This window comes from Megalops cyprinoides, chromosome 10 (genome assembly GCF_013368585.1).
Source record: "Megalops cyprinoides isolate fMegCyp1 chromosome 10, fMegCyp1.pri, whole genome shotgun sequence".
NCBI classification, from domain to species: Eukaryota; Metazoa; Chordata; class Actinopteri; order Elopiformes; family Megalopidae; genus Megalops; species Megalops cyprinoides.
This window is the reverse complement of record NC_050592.1, coordinates 19380176-19406235: the sequence shown is the minus strand read 5'-3', so window position 1 is coordinate 19406235 and position 26060 is coordinate 19380176. Positions and strand designations below refer to the sequence as shown.

Sequence of the window (26060 nt, the reverse complement as noted above, 5' to 3'; positions counted from 1 at the left end):
CTGGTGTCAGTGTTAATTAAAACAGCAAAGAGGTGCTGTTTGGCTTGACAGATATGGGACTGTTCCAGCGTTCTCCTCTGATCACAATCTAACTTCACCAAAGATTTTTTTTTAATTTTACCAAAGAGGCAGGACAGGAAGGTGTTTTACACAACGTATCAATAAGATATCTATAGTTTACTGAAGGACTATTTTGTCACAAAAGTGTGCAAGACCTGGGCCAGCTCAAACACCAGGATTATATTTGATTGTAGGGTAATTGCTGTGATCACCAAGCATGCACACTAATACTCACAAACACATTACACACGCACACACACACACACACACATATACATGTGTGTGTCTGTGTATGTATATATACAAAGATTAGGACCGATCAACTGTACTGAATTCAAAGGGTAATCATAAAAGCTTCCCCCAACACAACAGCCAATCAGCCCTTATCGTACTTAACTCTTGACACTGGGTTTGGATAAGCTCATTAAGGCTTTCTGCGTGGCATCCCCACAGCTTGACGGAGGCTCCTATGAATAATGCAGGCAACTTAAAAGATTACTTTTTGAGATTACAGAAGGCAGAGATGCTGCGCGAGAGGCCCGGGGGGATGTGGCGGGGTGCGTCGGCTTACCCTGCACACAGATCTCTGCTTTGGCAATTAGCTTAATTAACTCAAGTGTGGAAGGAAGTGGAAGGTTGATAAATACACAGGCTGTGTTTCTTTTCAATCCACATTGTTTATTTGTGACTTCTCCTAAACATTCTCACAATACACTTAAGTGTTTTTCCCTTATAAAGCTTTCATCCCTCCTTTATTTAACTAGACAGACTCAAGTTCACGTTGATTGGGATGATCGGGGAGCGTTCTTGGAATGCGGAACGGGATTTGGTTGGATTGGGATGCAGCAGAGATTCTAATTTAATTGATTTTTGGAGTGTGTTCCAGGAAAAGGCTCATGGTGATTAAATGCATTTTTGCTCAACTCAGTGTAAGGATTGGGATTGTAATACTTAGTTAGACTCAAGTTGGAAAAAACCAGGGAGATTTAACAAATAATATTGCTTAGTATTAATACTTGAAAAACTGTTTTTTGTCGGTGCTTAGTGACTAGCTTTATAAGATTTAATTTAGAATCCAAGTTTTTTGAAGAAATAGAAACATTATACATTTAAAGCAAATATCAGAATATAATATTCAATGTATAACATGAGAAGCCTTGTTAGTGTTTGAATTGATGTTCACACACAAAAATAGAATAAGCAGATACATTTCACAAAATGATGTTGGTCTAGGTGGTCATGAAAAAAACATGACTTTAAAGTTGATAGTGGGAAATTATTTAGGTTCAGCTATGTATTTAGGGAAATCTCATAGATGCCCTACCTCAATACTAAGCAAACAGTGTGTCCATATGGTGCTGAGGTGTAATGAAATGTATAGTCATGTTATGATGAGTCAGTTAGGCACATGTAACACATACACAAGTACAGAGATTTGGGCAGTGTTGGAACATTTACATCACCAATGATGCTTTAAGAATTGGAGACCATAAACACAATCCCTTAAACAGCAGTCCATAAACAAAATGCCCTATACAATGGACCTTATACAGTAGGTCTTAAACAGTGGGCCTCTACTTAGTGGGTTTTAGGATCAAAATTATTTGGTGCTAAACAGCACAAAGTTCAGATGGCACCTTAAAAAAGTGAGTCCTAAATAAAAGACCCAAATAGCAGGCTCTGACATGGTCTTAAACAGTGGGCTATAAACAGCAGACCCTAAACAATAGGTGTTAAACAGTGGGCCATATAAAACGTGCTATAAACAGCAGGTCTTTAGCAGCAGGTGAGATGAATCATGTCAGCTCAAAGACAACCAGCCTCTGCTCACCTCATATGACCTTTTGAATGCCATTCTCATGGTCCCTCTCAGCAGGACACCAGATGTGAACGTCTACTGTATCCATTCCTAACACAATATGACGGTGGTGTTGATGAATCAAAAAGAGAGATGTGTACTGTATCAATAGTTTGACTTATAACCTACAGTGCCCCGAATCACTTTTCATTTTAGAACAATTATCACAACAGTATTTTAGAAGCATCAACACTACAAAATGAATTTGACAGGTGTGATAATACAAAACATCTGTCAACACTTCATAAGTTACAGTCACCACAAATAGCTTTGTTTGCTTACTGTGACAAATATAAGCAATGGGTCTGTTCCTCTCTGACACAACTTTATGAGCTTAGACACTCCTGAAATTAATGAGAAAGGCTGCAAAGGAAAGCTAAAGGACAAATGCGGAGAGATAGGATCTGGGCCTACATCTCGAGTCTGATGGTTTTTTACCCCGGAGTCACTGAGCGGTTCCTCTTAAGCCAACCTCATCAGCTGCTATTGTTCACAGTCCCTCGCAGCAGTACGCGATTAAACAGGTGACAAGTTCATTCAATATTCAGCGGAGGCATTTGGCTCTCTGTGTGATATCTCAGCTTGCTCTGCTGGAAAGGCCGGAAAATCGTCATGGAAACCCCTGATGCTCAGCATAATTACGGAGCAAAGACAGCAGTGAGGAGAAAGGGAGGGCTTCAATATCATTCCTGCAGAGCACAGACCACCTATAAATCTACACAACACATACATTTCATCACACATGCTGCTGATATGATATTAAACCAAAACAGAAACAATGAGGGGTGTCTATCTGTTACCGTCAATTTCAGCCTAGCTGTGTGCGCATAATATTGCTGTGTGGATGGCCTCAAACAATCCATTCTGATATTGTGAAAGGTACCTTTGACCTGTCATTCCAATCTGTTCCAAACTCCTGTGTGACTGAAACATCTCAGCCACTGATCATCACATACAATGTATGCCTGTGTGAAATGCATCTCACTGTCAGCAATGTGAGGAGAGGCTGAAAAAACCAATTAAACAGCAGTCGAGTCATTTTAATGTCTAATGACAAATGGGCCTGCCAAACTCTCCAGTCTTCAGTTTGATGAAATGTATTCTGCCCATGCAAAAGTAACGAGAAATCTGCTGCTGTTTGAAAAGTCTGTGAGACAACCAGAACAGGTGATAGCTTCAAGTAAAAATGGAAATCAAGCTGTGGGCCTTGGCAAAAGGGAGACATTGAAAAAGCGCTCATCAGCAACAGCTCAAAAAATAATTCTCAGAGAGACTACTCCCTTTTGTTGAGCTAACATAATCTGTGTCCTCATGCATGATTTTGTGGAGATATCATCATTGATTATCCCTCATTTGGCCACAAGGCACAAGGCATCGTGGAAACCATTTAAGCCAGTGAATTTTCCTATCTGCACCTGCATGAATTAATTGCAGTTCTAGCCTCTGGAAAGAGCAGAGTCCAACCCTGGTTGGAATGCAAGTGCTCACTTACATTAGTTTATGACTTACATCTGATACATACATTATGTCTGTGTTTTGACGTGCAGAGTATGTTGCAGAGAGGGCCTGCGCAAAATGTGCCCTTCACTCTGACTTGCACAGAATACATTGTTACATCCGTGACTCAACTGCATCCTCTGAAATGCCACATGCTCCAGTAAGACTGTCAGAATACTCAGAATACACGATAATTAATGCATTCAAACAAATCATTGTTTAATAGGAAATGATGGCTAGGCCTACCATGTCATTGTATCCAGTATTTCCATAAAAGAGTTGTGTGAGTTTTCCTGCAGGTTACTGTGTGGCTAGTATATGCCTTCCAACTTGTTAAGCCCTTGCCTCAGGCTTGCAGGACATGGATGGAAAGTAGTGCCGACTTTGTAGCCTCCACTCCCTGGCTAGCAGTTTCCGTCTCCCTGATTAGTAGTCTCCACCTCCCCTGGCAGACTGCTCTCACCGACCCTGGAAGAAACATTATTTCCCTCTCCTGTCATTGCCTCAACCCACACCAGCCTCCTCCGTTGCATTTCACAACCTACTCCATTTTATCCATATATAATAAACCCTCAACAGGTCAGAGTCAATAAAGGCATTAGCTGTAACGTTTCCGATTATTCTCTGTCAGCCCAGACTTAGTGCGGGCCTGCTGCACTTTCTTCCCATTCGCAAGGGCAGCATTTTCCCTTTGGCAAAGTCTTTCTTCTCCACACCAAGAACCAGTTTATGGATCTAAAACAAGGTTCAGAATGTGACAAATGTCTATACATTCTGTCTGCTCTGTGTAAACAGGCACACACACTCACTCGTATGCAGTCTCACAATGAGGAACACACCTACACACATGTGCAAAGGCTTGCAAATGTACACACACACACATGCACATACACACACAAATAGACTATTCACAGCTGAGAAATTATGAGGGTTCTGAGTGCAGATTTTGTTAGACCTCATTTTATCCACTTGCAAAATGTGAGGCATTTATTTAATGGTGTGAGTCTCCATCTAAAAGACAAAATGACTTCTGTAAGACCTTTATATCACAGGGGAATGTACTACAATGAATTGTAGTATGATATCAGTACAATCACGCTAATTTATTTTCTGCAGGACTGAGCATGGGTATAAACATACAGCAGAGCACAAGGTCATAGTATTCAGTTCAGAAATATGCTTGAATTCAGTGATCATTCACTGTCATAATATAGGGGTATCCACAGGATGTCCACCGGTCTCATTTCAACTCAATCTTAATTACTTTTTCTGAGTTATTGATTGGATGGAAACCTGCTGTTCCTGGTGCCAATCAACTACTGATTGAGTGGCTGATCTCTAAACCCCTGGGGACCATTGATATCCTGGGCCAAGAGTGACCACAGCTGCTTCGAAACAGCAGAGGCTATTGGTCATATGAACTCGCTGGAACAATAACCACTTATGTTTTGATAAAGGATAGTGAACATATTTTATCAGAAGTTAAAACTCTGCAGAATGACACCAGCAAAAGAGTTACAATGATGTGTTTTATGAATTGTAAAGCGATATATGTGCTAGAGAGCTGGTGAATTAAGGATGTGGCTGTCATCAGGAAGTCCAGATCACAGAAATGACTGCAAAAAAAAGAACACAGAGAGAAAGAGAGACATGCACACACACACACACACACACACACACACACACACACCTTCTCTCTTCATCTCACCCACTAACCACTGTGCTGCTACATCATGATTCTGCTTTTGTTCAGCAAGTGAGAGAGAGAGAGAATGAGGGAGAAAGCAATGCGCTCAGAGAAAATACCCTACAGAAGAATACAAAAATATACTAAAGCAGTGTAGTAGAAACAGCCTTCGTCATTTACAAACCCCACACAATGTCTCCTCTTCTCTCTTTTGCTCTCACTCCCTCTCTCTCCACCCCCACACACCTACACACCCACCCACACATACACACACACTCACACACTCACACACACACACACATTCACACCATAAAACAACCCACCCACTCTCTCATACCCCACACATGTACAGTACTTATTCGGTTCTTCTGGGGAAAAAAAAAAGAAAATCCACATATCCAAGGTAGGGGAACATTAAAGAGATGTAAAAAGAGATGACACAAGTTTGCCTTTCACACACTACATTACCTTTCACACACTAAATATGAATTCAAACAACCGTACACATGAGCTACAAGACATCTGTATATCATTGTCATTTAGAGGGAGGCTACTGAACTGAAATGAAATATAAGATTATCACTTGAAATAAAATTCCAGGGGGAGCAAATCAGTGCAAGCTGTTTTGCTCGGCACTTTCGGAGAAAGGTGTTTTAATTAAGAGTACATTTTTCAAAAGGTGTTTTTCACGCAGAGCTGGAAAGCATCTGAGGAAAATGCCGTGAACAAAAGTGGGTTTTCACATAACCCCATATGCATGTTTACAGAGCAAAGCGTGTTACGCTACTGACAAACCATACTGCGGTTTTGACTACCATACTGCTGTATGTGCTTGTATTTCCTCTGCTTGCACAGACTGCTCTCTGAGGAAGGCACTCCAACATTCCAGCTTGTGAGTCCTTGTTCCAAACAAAAAGATCTGTGTTTTTTCAACAGAGTCTCAAGCACTGAGCACACTGCTGGCTGCTTCACTAGGTGTTCCAAGGCCATCTCTGACACTCAGTAATGAAGTGTGGAGTGGCAGTAAAGGCGAAAGAACTGATTATACAGGACTGTATGACTAGATGGACACAACAGTCCCCCCCCCCCCAAAGCTTCTGCTCTGTGCAGCTCTCATCAATTACCCAGAGAAAGCACGTCAGCCACAGTGCCTTAGCCACAGGCACATTTCCCAAAGTGCCAAAACTGGAGCCCCAAGAGGCCCTGTCATACATACCTCTCATCTATTACCCAGAGAAAGCACATGCCATTCTACAATGCAGTGCTATTTACCTCACTAGGAGAGGTTCTGACTCAGATTTAGAATCCAGACATCAAGCACGGCGTGCATGAACAAGGCTGTTCATCATACACACCTCACATAAGTGTACAGAACACGTACACCCCCAGAGCACATGTTACCTGCGAGTCTAGCCACAGAGCATGGTGGAATTTTCCCAACTAGATAAATCTGGAGCCACTGAAAGCTCCATGTTCTACAGTGAGCTATATCCACTGCCAAATGTTCATGGGAGCATGAGTTCAGGTGGAGGTCCTGTTTGGAGGCAACTGCTTTAGACACTTCGGTCAGCCCTCGAATGGAACTCGGCCCTGTCAGCTGTGGCCCTGCATCTAAAGTGAAAGAAACAGCTGTGAGCCCTGGACTCGGCAAAGGCAGAGCCATGTGGAGCAGCACTCTCTGCCACAGTCTCTGTGATTTAAGAAGTATAAATGAACAACTTTGTCATGTAAACAAATGCTGAAGACTTGCACGTACACACACACACACACACACACACACACACACACACACACACACACAGACATTACTCAACTTGCTTGTTGCACAGAGATTTTGAGAAATGAAGTTTAGAAACCATGTTTTGTTTTTCCTTCCCACAGAAAAAACAGTGGCCAGTGTACAAAATAGTTCAAATAGTTTTTCCTAATTGTCTTAAAGGTTCTGTGTGGTCTTAACAATGTTCTGAGAACCAAAAAGTTCATTACATGTAAACCAATGTTGTCTTTTAGAACTGTAAAATCAGTCACAGGTATTCCTTTTTATGAAGAAATCACACATTACATGACACACTGTCCAATATATTGCATACTGAAGAGACAAATTCCATTACTGGAAGACTATGGAACGTGATACATGTGAAACAAGTTACAACAACCTAAAAGTCTTGGCACTCAGACATTAATGGGTTGTACATCTGTCCATGATAGGGATCCCTTGAAACCAGCATTACTTGCAGACCCATTTCCATTTTCCATTAAGAGAGTAATCCTCTACTTTCATTTATAATGTCTTGTGAAGCTTAGAGCTGCCCTGTACACAAATTACACACTCTGTCCATATAGGTAATTAAATTGAGACCCATTAGAACTTCTACAATAAAAGCGTTACAATCCTCAACTCAAGGTCAAATTAAGGGACAGACAGCGACACACTTCCTGAGGACTGCATTCACAATGATGAAAAGGTGCCTCTCTACAAATCTGAGCTCTGCATTAGTGCATTAGTATATATATAACTTTGGCATCTAACAGTGGAGTCAAAGCATATGAGGAGTGCTAACTTAAGGAATCCGTAGGCACAATAAGATGTTTACTTTCCTTGAACTTCTTGAACAGAACAAGCCTCCCCCCACCATAAACACACTTATGCTTGGTGGAGATCATGCTGCAGCTCAAATGAGGATCAGTTCATAATCACTTGTGCATGGTTGGTTACAATTCATCTTTGCTTAAACTACATTATTTAAGTACAGCCCAAAGCACTGTGCTCAAATATTGTGGACCTGTATGTGTGTGTGAGAGAGATGGGGGGGGGGGGGGGGTGTTTCTGGCTGAGATAGAAGATGAAGTGATGAGAGCTACTGTCGCCTTCCACTATGCCAAGCTACTTTTCTAGCCCCCTCGACCACTTGGGGAGGTGTGCTGGTACTGAACCAGATCATCACATTTTAACACCTTGGCACAGTGCACTTTTCATTTTCACACTTGGCCTGTGAGCTTGACCTTACATGGGTCCAAAAGCCAAGCTGGCCTGCGATAAAGAGTGTATGGCAGTAACAATTTTCGCATGGTGTTTGAGATACCACAATCACACAGCACAGGCAGTTTCTGGGTGAAACCGTAGGCTGATCCAGGAGTAATGGATTTCTACCCCAAAACGGGATGGGAAAAACAGCTGCACATCTACAATGTGCTCACCTGAGTAACATGTCTAATAAGATCAGACTTGTGTGGGTTTCTGAAATTAGACAGTCTGCAGACCACGCCTTGTTAAAGCACACTCTGTCCCATGCTGCTGTAAATAGCTGGAGAGGCAAAGTGGTGCTGGATTTAAACTGTAATCAAGGGCCTGCCTTTGTCCCAAAAGACATTTGTTCCAACTCCTTCACTCTTCTGACTGCTAAAAGGTTTTGATGAAAATTTAACAGAGCAGGCGACGCTCTGTCTTCAGCTGTTTATTTTTAGAGCGGGTGGTGGCAGATTTTGTGGTTGTCTGCCAGCTCTTTCCACATTATTTCATTTCCATCCTGATATTTACTCTTCAAATCAAAATGGGCAATCACTTTTGGGTTTTGATGGTGTCTTTCCTTCTGTAGAAAAAGTGAACAAAAATGCATACCCCTACAGCACATGATTGTCTTGAATTTAAAGTAGCCATGATGGGGACGCCTTTGCATGCTTTCATCCACTGTTGGGGAAGCCTCTTTGGAAATGAAGAGCTCACAACCTTTAAGCTTTAAATGCCACGAGGAAAGAGAAAATATCTAGCCTTACATTACAGCTCTGTCCACCAATATCCCTGTACTAAACTGATGAAGTGAGAGTGTAAAAAAGACAACAAAAATCAGGAGAATTGTTCATCGCAAATTGTCCCACAGGACTTAAATTGCCTGACTGGGTGGTAATTGCCTGCTTTATCAATTCACCCTCTCAGCCAGTTCCCAAAGTTACAGGGAGTGCAGAGGAAGTCAGTGGAATGGGTCTGTGGATATACAGTACATTCAAGCCATGCAGATACTGTATCTGTAGTTCATAGAAATACATATAATATGTATATTATATGCATTTCTATGCTTTGTTATTATTAATAATAATAGTAAGAATAGCACAATTAAAATATATAAAATATAAAAATTAACAATACAATATAAAAATTAAATTTATATCCACATTGTTAAATTCAATTATTTATTAGAAATAATCAACAATGTACTTGTGTTTGCCACTTCCGTGTTGTAGCTTTAACGGACAATGGGTAAAACAGCAATAATCCTTTACAAGATGTAATAATTTACATGAATAGTGAGACAGATTAATAATGGCGCCCTCAAGGATGGCTAAATAATAGTGCTAGGATTTCACTGCATGGGCTTGTATTTTCTTTGCAAATACAATGTTGTGGCAGGTTTCGGAGTGATGTTCCCATGTTTCAATTGTTCTCCTGATTCCACAGTCCAACTTGAACTGAAAGTGAAAAGTGTGTTTATTTCACCAGCATCTTGTTGCATAGGAGCTGCTAGCTCTGACCACTGAGAGATGATCTGAGCTGTGGAATTGAGGTTTGAGAAACTTGTTAACAAGCTTACCTGTGCAAAGCTCCTTAACAATACACATGTGCTAAGCTGCTTCGGACATGTCAAGCTGGGCAAAAAAAGGGCAAACCCTTTTGAGGGAAAACCCTTTTAGCACCAGTGGCAGTGTAGCATAAGGGTTGAGGAACAGGACTCATAACTGAAAGGTTGCCAGTTTGATTCCCTACAGGGGCACTGCTGCTGTACCATTGGGCAAGGTACTTAACCCACAATTGCCTCAGTAAATATCCAGCTGTATGAATGGATAACATTGTAAAAAATTGATGTAAGTTGCTCTGGATAAGAGCATCTGCTAAATGCCAATAATGTAATGTAATAATGAGTGCTTCTTATGGCTATTTTGAGTATTCTGGACTGATACCAGTCTGCAGGGGGGTCTTTCATCTGTGGGCACTGCTATAATACAGGGGTATGTGTACCTGTTGGAGTTTGTATTTTTTGTAGTACTGTGTGTTTGTAAGGAGATGTGTTTGTTTTGGTAGAGATGCTGACATTTGTGTGGGAATGTGCATTACTGTGGACCTGTCTGTTGCTGTGGGTCTGTGTTTCTGTGGAAATGTTTGTTTCTGCAGAGATATTTGAGTTTTTCGGTGGAGTGTGTGTTTCTATGGAGACATGTGGATCAGGGGAGTGGGAGTGTGTAGCTCTGTTTTTGTGGGAGCTTGTGTTGCTGTAGTGGTATGTGTGTTTCTGTGGGAGTTTTTGTTTCTTTGGAGACATTTGTGTTTCTGGGGGAGTGTGTGTTTCTATGTATTGGTGTATCTGTGGGAGCGTGTACTTCATTGGAGATCTGTGGAAGTGTAGAAAGGTCTCGGAAAAATTGACATGACCAAATCCAGAAATCAAATTCACACACTGACAATTAATGCTTGCTTTAACGACAAATTCATGTCTTAAATAAACATTTTATCATGCTCCTCTTTGACTTCTGCCCACTGTTCTTCCCTTCTGCACCATCCTTTCAATCAGTTCCAATCCTTTCCCCAACAAAATCCATAAATCTTCTGAAAAACCTCACATGATGGTTAAATGCTTTATGCAAGACAATGGTGGAACACCAGTGATTTAAAACCTTGATTTAAGTCATGGAAGCACTTCAGTTACAAGATTTTCTTTTTTGTGGCTACCTCATAAATAGTTAATGAAAATCTTTTCAAAGAGATTTCACTGATTTCCTCCACTGGTGATGTTTTGCTCTGGCCCTACAAGAAGCTGTGCAGACAGAGAGGGTAAGTGCTTTTGAGGGCTCATTTCAATCTGAAATGCTAATTGAATAGCACTTTGCTAAATATCTGATAGCTGCCACCACATATGCAGGAACAATGGATTTTTGGAGCCTGTATCCATTAGGTTCAGCCTGCAAATGAGGCCAGAAGAGAGAATATTTCTGTGATTTCACAGAAACTAATGGCAAAGATGTAAGGACTGATTATACCAAATTTATTTCACATCAAAATTGCGAGTATATTTTATGATAAGTAAATATTTTGTACTTTGCGACCATCTTGTGATGTATGCAACATTAATGAAAAATGAGAAAGAAAAACCCATTAAAATACATATACGGAACTCAGATAATGTTTTTAAAGCATGTAAGCATGTATGCATTTAATGCATCATGCAAGCATAATTATTTATAAGTGCAGCAGGTTCAAAATGCTTCAGTCTTTGAAATATGTCCATTTACAGAAAAAAATTCATATGGTGGAGGTATGACACAGCTTTAAATAAAGGCTTGACTACTGCATATGTGCCATGCCTCTAAACACTGACAACTAAATGCACTAAATACAGTATACTGCTATTTGTGGAACAACTAAGTACTGGAGAACAGCTCTGCAGCACACAGCAGCTCACATAATTTGCTGAATGGCTTAGTATGGTGTAGTATTTAGGGTCGTTTTAGACTTTGTTTAATTTTTCATAAGGATTTGATAAAGGATGCAATATATCTTCATGAGCATGAAGCTATCATTTTACAAAGGAGTTATTTGCAAATGTTATGTTATACGATGGCTGATATAAAGCATATATAGTAATATGTTTTCATTTGCATAATCACATTTTGCACACAAAATGCACTATATCACTCTACAGCACCCACCAAAGCAGAGTGCTTTACAAAGTGGTAATGCCATGTTCATCAAGGTGTTGTGTATGCTTTGTGAAGGCCCTCTGAACTTACACAATATAAAGTGTGACTGGATTTAACACTACAGACAAACCTCACATGTGGTGTCTAGAAAAGAAAGGAATAATTCTGAGGTCTGAATGTATAAGAAATCTGTGGGAGGCAAGAACCAGAGCTTATTTTAGCTCTGAATTGTCAGGTTTAATAAGAATCAACCAACAACTGGAACAGCAATGCATCCCACATTTAGATATTTCTTCTCTGCCATGTTCGCTTGTAATCCAGCCGAGCTTGTTCAGTGTTGTAGGTTCATAACTGCACAAGGGAAGACAATGTCTTTAGGCAGCGGTGACCAATCCAGATCATACAGAGCTGCAGTCTGGAGGGTATGGTTTCCCCTAATCTGTGGAAAACCAGTGTCACTCTAAGATCTGGGAGCAGTGTACACATTGGTTCAGTGATTCATTTAATCAAAGGGTTAAGCACCTGGGTGGAACGAAAACCTACGGGATCAGTGTTCCCCAAGCATTAGGACTGGGTATCCTGGTTTATAGCATCCAAACAGACTTCCATCTCAAAAATAGTCACCACTTCAGAACCAGGGATTTCAAACAGATCAGCTTTCATCTCTGTTCACTCTCCTTCCTGTATTTCAAACCAAGCCAATCACTGCAGCATGTGGCTCTGTTTCTCAGACTGTCAGTGTAGGCAGCACTTTTGGGCTGATAACATGCACTTCTTACTGGTACATTAAGTTAAGTATGCTGGAAACACAAATTGAGCCACAACCATCAGAGGATATGGCTGTGAGTTATATCCAGAAACTAGCTACTGCTCCATATTCATATACTTTTCACCATTCAGACAATATTCATGATCTTTTTCCACATTACAATGGTTAGTCATTTGGATAACAGCATCTTTCAAATAAATAAAAACAAATGTTGGCATTATCAGGACTTTTGTGGTAGAAGGTCATTACTGCAGACCTTAGCCTGGCTACAGGCATCCTCAAAGGCTCAAACTGAAACCCTTGTGTGTAGAATCAAAGCCAAGGAACCAGAAATGGGTTATTTTGTATCTCTAACAGTGCATTCTTGGCTTCAGTGTCTGATATTATCTTAGGTAAGGATCAAGCCTACCACAATGAAGATTATCCTTGTACTTTAATATTTTGAAAACAGGCAGATTCTGCAAGCCATCCAGACTGCTGACCTATTTATCCAAGTATTTGCAAACACATACATACGGGGTATTTGTGTGTGTGACAAAATAAAGACAATAAGTAATGTCTGGCAGCCAGTTAAATGGTCATGGGAGCCTACAGCCAATTAAGACAAGTGTCAACATGCCCATGTTGTCTGCTCAGGCAATCACAATGAATCATACTGACGATCAGGCACAGTGCCATATGCAGGCTAATGAGCTGCCACTGAGCTGGGCTCTGAAGGGGCCCTCTAAAGCCAAAAGCACACTGGCCACAGAAGCAGCTTGGGCTCATGGTCATGTGAGTTATGTGCAGACAACAGCACAGAACAGGTAAGAATAAGAATTTTTTTATATGACATAAATTTAGAGATTTGCCACTTAAAACCCCAATATGTGCAAGAAAAAAAAACTTTAAAAAAATTCAGAACCTTTGAACCTAACTATCTAGAGAGTAAATGTAATGGTCAACACACCACATTCATCTTTGGATCACTAAGTATATTGCAGTAATCTTGTTTTGTAAAGAGGCTTGCTGATCTAGCTAAATTTTACCTTTAAAAACTACTTTAACAGAATAATAGCTAGCAATCTACTTAATCAAAAGCTAGGAGCAGCTAGCTAGCTGGCAAATTCACAAGCTAACTACGGTACTTGTAATTTGTATTTTGATCTTTTTATTTATCTCTTTTTTCATCACAAAGACATCCTTATCTGACTCGTTTGCAGCATTGCTGGAATTCTGGATCAGAAGCAAATCATCACCCTGAACCTCTTGTATGGTTAACCCTATGGCCTTTTGCATTGCCTTCACTGAAGGACAAGTATCTCTGAATCTTCAAATGGTAACATGTCATTTCCGGCATATTTAGGGTGTACACCACAAGGCCTGCTCTGACTGACCTGAAAGTGCTACAGGTAGCCATTGGCCATTTTGATATTCACCACAGTGGCTGCTCACACTGTGGGTGCTGGAGGGTTAGCTTACATTTTTGTACAAAGATTTATGCATACCAATTAAATATTTGTTTCTGTAGAGATCGATGCAACGGATGAATCCATTGAGAGTACCTAATTAAATTAATTAAATAACGAGGTGTGCACTGCTTTTGGTATGTGAGCCATTAAACAGAGCAATCAGAACCTTTGCTGCTTCATTTCTCCATTACTGTTCACTAAGCAGAGAGACAGCGGGTACAATGCTTGAGGACTCTGGCTGGGGATGGGACCCACAACATTCCACTGTCAGTGCGAAGAGTCTGCACAAGGCTGCTGAATCATTTTCTGTCTTGAAATGTAATATTTAAATCCTCCTGAGACAGCAGTACTGCAGTATTGTGTCAAAATGCATTACCGGCGCATGCCATTCTTCCAAGCATTCCATCACTGTGTTGGAAATTGTCAGGATTCACTCAAAGGAAGAGGGAGCATACTGTCTGCATTTGACCACAAGCCCATTGCCAGCACAAAGCGTTGCTGCAGGGGGGGGATTTTATCCTTGCAGCTCTCTCACTTTCTAAGAAAGCTCCTCAGGTCAAATCATTATGACTTCATTATACCCTGCAGCGATTTGCACTGTAGCTATGGCAACAGAGTGTACAAACAAACCCTCATTGGCGTGAGTTAATGTGTAGTACTCCTGGTGTTTGCGAAACGAGAGCACAGGAGGGAATCCCTCCCTTTGGAGGGCACTGAGTTAGCGATATTTCACCCCACCACAGGAGCTCAGACTCAAAACAACCATGCAGGCAGCCATCCCTGATCAAACAAGACACTCAAACGTTAGGGGAAAGATGCTGGTGCAGGGTCAACAGCGCTGTCACTTGAATAAAAGGAAACACAGTTTCAGACCTCCAAACCGAGCAGCAAGTGTATGTGGAACATATGTAAATTCTGCCTTATTCAGCCCATTTCAGTGTATGTGCAGGCAAAACTATTCAATTATAGTTAGTCTGTTCACAACTGATTGTTCACAGCAATTCCTGTGGTGTCTGTCACCTAGCCTAGGATGTTCATGCACATATAGACACACTGAATGATACTTTACCTATCCCTAATCCTGACCAAGTTCTGCTTCACACTCCAAGTCAAACCAGTAACTTATCTCAACTCTAGATCTTACCACAAAAACCCTAAACATTATATAAAGTATTGCATTAATTATTAATCCTGAAGTGACCAACCTATTTTGCATACACCAAAGACCAAATGGGGTCATTTTTACCCCAATATAGGGGGTATAGGTCTGTGAAAATTAATATGTTAACACATGTAATTAATTTGAAATGCATACCTATTATTTTTTATTAACGCGACTAAGGTAAATAAGTAATTCTGACTCTTCTGCAAAATTTTTTTGGTTAAAAAATGAACCGCCAAGGATTGCTGGCTCTGTATTGGCTACACAGATTGTAATGGAGAAAAAAATGAACCTGGGTGTTAAACTGGATGTGCTCTGTTTGTAATAACAGACTTCCATATGACTCTGTTAATTAAACCAAAGTAATCTGTAGTTTCTCTGTAGTCAAATGGAATATCACATTCACAGAAGTACCTCAGTTTTGAGTTGCCACTTATACGAGGTAAACATTCCAATGTTAATAGTCAAAGTGCTAGTGACAGAAGTGAACAATTTTGCCAGAGTACAATCTTAGAGTGTGGATAAAATCACCCAACTTTAAGAAATTAACAAACATAAATGTATGGAGTCACAAATGACACCGGTTAGTCACCTGAGAGTCAAAGTAGTGCAGTGCTGTGGAGCTGCGTGTCAGTCACACAGCACTTGCCTGCAGGCACCTAGAGCTTATCTAGAGCTTTTTGCTTGTGTTGTACTCTGCCTCACTTGTAAGTCATTTTGGATAAAAGTGTCTGCCAATGAATAAATGGAAATCTACACATTTAATTACAGTGTAATGTCAGGCAAATGCCTACAGTAATTAACGTAATGTGTATAATGTAATTGTAACCAAAGAATCTAATCTGGTACAACGTTATTGTTACCTGACATGACATTCAGTATCACTGAAATATAGTTTAGTTTGGAGAAAAATGACTCTGACAGTGCATAAGCCGTCTGTCTGGTAATGTGAAAAGACTGGGAGCAGATTAAAACACAACACAAACACAAACACACAAAGACCAGCGCGATATCTAAAACGAAAGTCATAAAATCCATTGGTGACTGGGGAGATACAAAAAAGTGAAGGCAGAGAACTATATACCTGGATATTTGTCATAATGAGACATGCTGCACAAAAATCCCATCATTACAAAATGTTAAATGCAATCAAGAAAAAGGAATTTGCTGAAGGTGAACAGAACTGAATATCACATTGCTTTATCTCTTTTTTCAGGAATTTGTTGTGCATTTAAAGTCTTTTTCCATATTTGTTTCATTATGAACTATATATCATAGCTGACATTCAAGACAATTATCAGGTTAAACATTAGGTCTCTGCCTCCCTTATTTCTTTCCCACAGGCTCACTGTGAACACAAAGGACAGCACAGTAAGGGGACCACCTTGTCTCCTTATGTTGTCTTTGAACCCAGGTGGTTCTTACCTGCACAAGGTTCCATCCCTCTAATGACTCTGCAATGATGGAGGTTACAGAAGGACACACCCCTCCAAAGATCATCAGGTGTTTCGGGCCAAAGCATATGGCATCAAAGAAGGCCCTCAGCCCTTTGGCATTGTCACACTGTGAAGAGAGACAGACAAGGAGAATAATGTTTTAGCATCCTTATTCTCAAATTGAAAAGCTGACTCAGAAATTGTTCCTCACAGTTTGTCTTGATGTTAAAAGACACAGTGGTATCAACATTAAACACGTAAGATGATTATTGGGTACAAGCCTGTTCAAACTGTGTGCAGACCTTTTGCTTGGACCACTGTGTTTTAATGTAGTGTTTTAACTACATTAAAACAGATGGGGAAATACTATAGAATGATTAAAAAGCTACAGATGACTCCAGCCTATGAGTTCCATTTTGACAGCAGCAGGAATACAAGCGCAATGCAGTTTGTGCCCTCAGAAAAAATGTGTTGTGTGCAAGGCATGTCAAATAAAATAAAATAATAATAATAAACATCTGTCACTATACACAAATTAGTGCCATTGCTACAGATTCATTAGACGCAATACAGATGAAACAAATGCACTTGAAATTTAGAAAATCAAATGAATATAAGCTGCCATCGGTGCATATGCCTGTGTGAAGCGTTTTCAATAAAATTAGCTAAATATATCTGCAATTCTCAGACACTTATGATTACAAAATGATATAAAAGCCTTTAAATCATGGGTAAGAATGAATTAAAACTACAATCAACCCACACATTAAGGCTTCCATCAGGATACGAGGTGCAGAAGATGAAATATACTAATACACCTCCATGATTCAATTGAAACCTAATGTTACCATTACACTAGATAATTGCATAATTTGGCATTGATGTCAATCTAATCTTTGTGAGTATCTGCCTACTGCAATGTAATATTTAGTGCAGAGTAAAGGAAAAAAAACAAAAAACAAAAAAGAACAGATATAAAGTGTAAAGTACACCTGAATATGGTCTATGAATGAGTAATTTCTTTACAGGAAATGGGAAACGTTTAATTCTCTCAATTAAGGCCAAAAACATCAAATATCAAAATATTTGGCTCTGCGGTAAACATTTCATCCTTTTAGGGACTATTTCAGACTCTCAACTCAACACCTTTAGGGTCTTGGGATTAGTGAGATTATGAGCCTGTTTACAATATCTACTGTATGATTGGAAAGCTGACACTCTCTGTCTGAATGGCATACTTTCCTTCCATTAGTATATTTCTGAACCTTCTTTATGTCTAGCCAATACAGGAGCAACCACATGTACACGCTATCGTGTAGACAACAAGAGAATAAACACAATTCAAAAAGCTTTTGAACTGATAATGTCTTGTTTGTAAAAACATCCATAAAGCAATTTGTTTTAAACATTTTTGTCACAATGACTGCAATTACGGCATCCAAAATTACCCAGAGGATGATGAAGCCAGGTGTCCTTTTTTGGGGGCAGGAAGATAGCTGCATACCAATTTGTCTCTCAGGGCTAGAGCTCCTTTAAAAGCTGAAAGCTGGAAGCACTCTAAATACTTCATGCAGGATGAAATTAATAATTTGCCAGGTGCATTTAGTAATATTCTTAATGTGTAAAGCCTCTCTTGTATATTGAGCTACAAATATGTCTGTTCCCACAGACATTTGTTAGGTTTGCATTTGTTAGGTTTTCAAGTTTTGCAGTAAAGTCTGTATATCCAGAGAGGTCTAGTGTGATTTAACACTGTTCTGACCAGCATCCGCTGTGTTTAAATCCATAATGCATTTCTATTGATTTGTTTTCAAAAAATTGGTCCAAACCACAAATGCATCTTAGCCTTTCAAATTGTCAGATGGATATATTATTAATAAACTCTGATAGCTGAAAACTGTCAGCTCCCAGAACCAACTTACAATAAATAATTTTTATGACAATAGATGTTTGGGGATGACTGTCTTACACCTTTTTTAATTTTTTAAACTTAATTTCTGTTTTACTACTTTCCAGACAAAGTTTCAAATTATTGTTTATTGTATTGGCATATGGATGAAACTGAAGCAGTTCATTGTCTGATCCTGTCGCCCTTGACGTTTACGTGGTATGAATTTGACCTAATTAGAATTACTTGGGGAAAAAAGCATCACCTCTTTGAATAAATTGCTGCTTCAGAGCTAGCTGTTTTACTTTAGGACTTTCTGATCTCATTAAGTATGGGTTTCATTTAGTTTGCTTTGGGTATTCAGTGTAGCAAGACAGGTAGTCAACAATACAGCTATTCTGGGAACACATTGAGACAACTTTGTTCTGACACACTGTGCCCCAATCAGCTGTCACAGGGCTAATTAATCATTCACTTCAGAGAGTGGATGATCCAAGGAATTCAGCAGAAACACTTTTAGCAAGATTTGATCTATTGGACAGTTGCTATTAGTGTGACGACTTGCCTACAAAAATGTTACCTTAAATAGAAGTATGACAGTGTACAGTGCATATGCCACCTCTATCATTTTTCAAATGTTTATTTTATTATTTGTATCGAAGTTGTATATTGAAGTTACATTGCTTGTAGAAATAGCAATGCAGTGTGAAGGCTCAGAGCACATTAAATTCCATGGACTTGAATATGTTGCTATGCAGAACTATTGCAATTAATTACCTTGTTTTCTGACATAGGACAGCAGTGCTCCATCAGGGGTGTGTTAGTGTGGGTGCTATGCACGCCTTTCCATTTACCTGTGTGTAGAGCAGGAAGGCAATGCACACAGCAAAATTGTGGGTCCCCTGTTCTTAAAGGTGACTATGCCAAGTGCCATGCGGAAGCCAAAGCAGCGCGATGTAGTGTCATGATGACTAACACTACCTCTGAACTTTCACTTTTCTTTTATAAGCAATAATATACCTTTAATATACATGTATATTGTCAAAGCCATAGGAAGCATTTAGCTAAGAAGCTCACCCACAGTTCAGTTAATGTGCTTGACATTTCTCTGAGCAAAAACATTTCCCAGACATAGCTTACTCATTTTTTACAACTACCCAGTCCCCAGATGAATTTCTGATTAACATCACTGCTTTTCAACAAACAAAAATGTAATGGCTAATACAAGACAACAAACTCTGTCAGCTTTTCAATTGGTCAAAGTCACTGTCATAGTGTACATATACCTGGCATGTGATTGTACACTAAGTGCACAGGTGCTCTGCTCCATTCACAACATAAATTTGCACAGCAAACACTATCTGCCTCTTGTTTGATTTGTAAATTTCCTAATTTGCCTTTTGACCTTTTCATGATCATCTGTTAATGGGTTTTCTTTTCAGAAAGTTCACTATGTGTTGCCCAGTCAAAAGTAAATGTGTCTACAGTTCCTTTGATAGAAATATTCACATTACTTTTGAATATGTTCATTTCCACATTATGCCCACAATTTTGGACATGGGGCTGCTACAGCTTTTAGTAAGCCTATATAATTGTATACTATTTCCTACCTATCTGTCTCGAGCAAGTTAAGGACTCAACTTCTGTAACACTACCATGGTTAAAATGGAAAATGGGAATGAGTTTAAACAAAAACATATGTGCCAAATATAATTAATCAAGTGGTATAAAATATATATCGCTCTTGACAAAAGAGTAACATTACTTAACAGAATGCATTTCATATGAACAATTTATGAAACATCCCACAGGAATACCTTACAAATAGAGCACAATATTATACAACCAATATTATAGTGTTATATAATTAATATTATTTAAAAGGTACAAACAATTTTTGAGGAAAAATTTTAAGAGGAATCCTTTTGAAAGTTGGTGAGGAGAAAAAGTTGCAAAATTTCTCCTCTGTCTTCTGGAGGCAACCAAACGTAAAGAGCAAACCTACTTTCTCTGTTTGGGTGGACAGTATAATTGAGCTGGCTTCAGTAGGATTATGCAATATATTCAAAAACAAGTACTTCCAATCACTGTGTTGGAATATTTCACCTGAAGCAAGGGTTGTAAAGTGTGTTGACGTTTTCCCTTATTCAGGGGCCATTCACTTCCATTTTACAGTCTTTAAACAAGTTGCTATGGGAACCTGTGACACTTTGAAGATAAATGAAGGAAGAGGTTCAGCATTGACAGTTATATTTAGCGGTCACTGGGTATCGCATTTGTGAGGCTATTAATCAAAATCTATTCAGAACCACTGGGTGGAGGAGTGAATTGTAGAGACAAATTAGAGTCTAATTCAAAGAGAGCTCTTTGGAAAAATGCCACAAAGCCAAGCTTTGTCTGAACAATGTCAGTGACAGCAATTTTCATCACGGTCAGGATCTGTGGGTTAAGCTGTTCCAGTCTTGAAAATGCAGTTGTCTAACACATGCATTTTGTGAAGGGTTGCATTAGGCATGCTTTAGAGAACATCCACATCTGAATCTTACAGATGTTTTTTTTTTTTTTTTTTAATGAGAGTAACTTGACAGATGGAATAGGAGCTCTAATTCTTTTGAGTGCAGAAAACACATTGATATCACACAAAAAGTTCTACTCATGCTACAGTTTGTTGCCTGTAAGGACAATTTTTATGGCTAATATTGTAGTTGCAATTAAGTAACATAGTAACAAGCCCTCAGTCCAGACAGTATCCTTTGACCCTTGGGCATACTATCCCATAATCTTCTGTTTGGATTTACCATCCACTCCCAACTGTCTAATTATATGTAGACAGCATAGACTACGTAACTGTTTTATTACATATTTTTCAGATGGTCTCATTTTAACCCCAGTGTTTAATTCCACGCGTTATTTGTATACCTAGTTTAAATGTACAATGTTACAAAAATCCAAAGTGTATGCAATTATCAGAGGTCGACAGTTACCATTCATATTATAACAGTACAAATACAAATTGAATTTACATTTTATCATGGATTTATTGATTTCCAGGGTTGCAAAAGGCCAATACAGCAAAGATAATGTGGTGGCCAAGCCAGAAAATTTGACTTACAGTCTGACAAATCCACCCTTTACCACTTCTTTCACCTCACCATGTCTTTCCCCAAAACAATAAAGCCAACCAAGCAGAATGCAGGAAGAAGTCTCACTGTCAATCAATCAGATTTGATCAAAATGCATTAACATAGCTCCTCTTAAGAATTAATGTGAGATTACATTACATAGAATATTAAAGTAGTTTGAAAAAGTATAGTCATTATACTGTGCCAACAGTAAACAAACATTATCACCTTGATACACCTCACTTACATTAGCATCTCATTTTATTAAAAAGTACCATTTGATACCAATACCAACACTGATTAGCATCATATTTCCTCAACACTAGCATTTAGAGTCTACACCTTCAGCATTATCTCAATGTTATACATATATTTAATCTTAACGTGACCTTAAATTTGTTTGCAACAGTTGATTTACGATTGCACCTCACACACCACCAATGTAACATGGATGAATATAAGATGGTTAAAAAAACTCAATTCTGCTTTTCTTCAAACTGGACAAAACTCAACTCCAAACTCAAAAGTGACATGACCATGGCTTCTTATCAGGCAAGGTGTGAAATACATGACGCTACATAATAAAATTATGTCTTGCTTACAGCCATCTATCAAATTCCATGGCGGGATTTTAGACATACCTCCATAAAAATAACAGATCAATTATAACACTGTAAGTGTCATGAAATGTAACATTAACATGTATAAACAAACAGGCACTGGCACCCAATAATTTTTAGTTTTTTATGCAAATATGGTGTTACTGTCATCAAGATGATGGTGTGGGTACATGTGGTTTGATAACGGTATAGTTTTGACACAATCATAACACCGACACCCATGCATGACTGATTATAGTGTCGATTAAGATATTAGTGTAATAAACAACATGCATTTTATTTAATCCTGACTATCACTAGAATTTCAATACTTATGAATTTGCTGTACAAATAGAATCATGGACAGAGAAACGTCCTGATGCTGTATCTCAGAGTTACAAATAGAAAGGTATCACATACAGTAAACTGTCTCTGCTCTAAATCCCAGCGCTTGTCTTTTAATTTTTTTTATCAGTGCCGCACAGATGCTGCACAGATTCACTGATCTTACTGGTATGTAGACCAGCAATATATTGGGCCCGCTGAATAGAATGAGCTGTCCAGATGATTTAAAGATCAGTGAATCTGTGCAGCATCTGTACAGCATTGATAAAATAGCATGCCCCCTGCTCTTTTTCCAAAAAGAGAAAATGAAACTCACTAGGTGATTTGCCCTCCCTACGTGAGGCAGTAATGGGCTTTGGCTGGCTCACACATGCTCCTGCCTGGTTTCATCCAGCTTGCATCCATCTTCCTGATAGCTGGGAGAGCTGACACCTTAGGCGGCCAGAAATATTGCAGCTCAGACAGATCCCAGGTCAGTCTGTGCACCCCATTGCAACTCCATCCATAATGACTGGAACGGGAGTAGTTCTGCTGCAGGTATCAAATTACAACTCTCGACATGCACAGCACATAAGGGACACATATAGTCCTCAGAACTAAAGACCTAGTTCCTTCAAGGGAAACCATCAAAGCCATGGCTCAGATGGAGTGATGTCATCTTCTGCAGGCAGATTCGCATGCTTTTCTGATCTATGCTACACGAGCAAAGGACCTGCCACTGGACCTACTCTCTCTCCCACTGCAGTGTACCTCTGACTGGTTCAACAACACGCTTCATTACCCTAGCCTTCCGCATGTCATAGACTCCAAGCCCTGCAGAGTATGGCCCATTCAGCTCCGTCATGGATGACTAAAGATCATGGTTAACTAATCCTAAAATCACATCATATTAAGATTCCAACACAGTACTGTGACAGCTTTTCAGTATTTCAAAAACATGTTTATTGTGTGCTCAGCTATAACAGTGGATTTTGGTTGCTCTAGTTCAACAGGTTAGCATTTTACTAATGAACAATTTACTAATGAACAATTTCACTCTCAGATCTGATTGCAAGATTGGAAAATAGCAACATTTAAAAGAATTCATCCAATCAGGAAATACTTTATGTAAATACTGTATTTTTATTTTTTTTACTTTCAAATGAATAACAAAAAGTAAGAATATTGAAATGACTTCTGAGGAAATTGTCACAATAGTTATGCCTGCCTGAGGTGGAACAACTGTCACATATCATTTAGCTGTGGATGAGGTGCTGGGCAGACAGCTATCATCAGAAGCCCAGAGACAACGGTAAAACAATTTCCATAAGCAACTTTCAACATCTGCAACTTTTCTAGGGCTGTAATAATGAGTGCTGTGCTTGCATAGTTACTCACACACATTTATCCTTAATATTGATCCAATTCAGTGGTTTAGGGTTACTATGAAAAAAAAAATATGAAATTGACATTTGATTTTAACATATCTCAAATTAATTTCAATGCCAAATGAAAATAAAAGTACATAGAAGTACATGGAAAATACAGGAAAAAAAACATAAAAAGCCATCACCCCTACAACACAAGTGTGTTATCCAGGAACTGTATGTGTATCCTTATTGTATGTTTAGCTTTCTAAAAGAAGCATCTTGTCTTGTTAGAGGTCAGTAGACATGATGCAATGTCAGATAACTGTGGTTTTGAAGTTCTAGATGCAGGGCTGGATTGTGTGGGGAAAGACATGTGGATGACTTCAATGTGCTATTTTCAAAATGTGAAAATTATTAATTTTGATCCCCCAAACTCATAAAGAGGTGGCATGGATTTTATCAGCAAGGAGGACTTTATATGGCACAAAAGCAAATTAGCTATTGTACAGGTTAAAACATCTAGTGAGCTTGAAAGCTAGCCGTTAAAATGATAATAAAATTTGTTGTACAAACTGAGTTTTCTCTGCCATTACAGTTTTGGTTATCTAAGCATAAGTAAACACAGAAAAGCCTGTTTGTGTTTGAGCCACCTCTCCTCTTGCAAAATAATAATGAAGGCCCAAAACACATATAGTATACCTTTAAATAAAAGCATGAGCTTTGGCTCTCCCATACTTTCAAACCTGTCCCTGTCTAAAAAAGCTAAAATATGTCAAAGTCAGTGATTACAGATGGGGTTAATGTGTGTTCTGAGAAGGTTAGTATAGTTAACTGATGAGGCTTATATTTACATACTGTACTCTACATAAAATTGAAATATGCGTGCTTATCAGTCTATATCTCTCATGTTTTTATTAGAACGAGTTTCTATAAACTGTGACCAACCCAGGCAAAATGATGAGTGCAGATGGGCTGACTGGCCTGTTCATGTAATTAAACTTAAGGTTCTTATGTTTTCCCTGAACGTCTTCTTTTCAACCAAAGGGAAGAGTTAGATGTGGGGAATGAAGGTAATAGAAAGAATGCAGGTATGCGGAGCACTTGACCTCTATTAACGCTGTAGACTCGCTGAAGCGAATTGGTGACGTTCAAATACGGCCTTTGACAAACAGCTCCCCATACCGTATATCCCTTTTGTAAATCTCCACGCACCATTTTCCCAGCTCTGCAGCGGCTGAAAGAACCGCCCGTGAACGGGACGACCACACAGCCTCCATCATTTACTGGCCCTTCAGCTGTTTTCAATAACACTTCCCTGTGACTCCAGTTTTACCACAGTCCCTGGAGGCATTACTAACTGGATCTATTGATTCCCCCAGAACGAAGACAATGATGAGTAACAGAGGGGATTTCACATCCCTTTTCCCCGTTCGACAGCCCCCACCACCACCACCACCACCGCCATCACCATAATGCAGTCACATAAAAGCCTATGTTGTGTGCTGTACAGAGTTGACAGTCCATTAAGTGAAAGCCATGTGGAGGGGCTATTTCTGCCTGTTCAGTATCACTGTTGGCAAGGTTCATGAAAACGGACACTGTGACACACCACTGCCATCAAGCCCTTGGATATAGTTATAGTAGTTTGTTTTTTGTCTACATATGAGATGATGAAAAAGAAATTGGTTAAAATTAATTGCTTTGAATGTATGTAATATATGAATATTTTAATGCATTATATTCATTATATGTAACAATGGCAAGTTACTCACATATAGTAAGTGCTCATTCGTTGTACATTTGTAAAAACAGGTCCTATCCATAATTAACATTAGTAATATTGAAGCTTAGTTACACAGTACAATCTGGGCCATGCTGCCTCACACAAACTGAACAATCAATATTCCCAAACAAACCCAGCCAAAGCTTCCTAAATTGAGTACCTTGTATCAAGTAACTACAAGGCAATGCACTTGTCAAATCAAAAATAATAGTAAAAGTATGTTAGAAATATTTTGCCACCTGTTGAGGTTATATCACTCTATTCACATTCATCATCTGATTAGGAGCTAACTTTCATGCACACCCAAGATGGCATCATCCATTTTCTCCCAAATTGCGAAACTGTGTTGCAGGTTGGCTTGAATGAA

General features: G+C 39.2%; 1 protein-coding gene across 2 annotated transcripts in view; it reads right to left on the bottom strand.

Annotated features, from left to right (window-relative positions):
• The window catches only part of LOC118784667 (gamma-aminobutyric acid type B receptor subunit 2), a 100056-nt gene that overhangs the window by 53512 nt on the left and 20484 nt on the right, over positions 1-26060 (bottom strand). For both annotated transcript variants that reach the window (XM_036539027.1, XM_036539028.1), the window contains one exon: positions 16597-16734. In XM_036539027.1, the coding sequence (XP_036394920.1) occupies positions 16597-16734 (138 nt within the window). The remainder of the gene's footprint in view (positions 1-16596; positions 16735-26060) is intronic.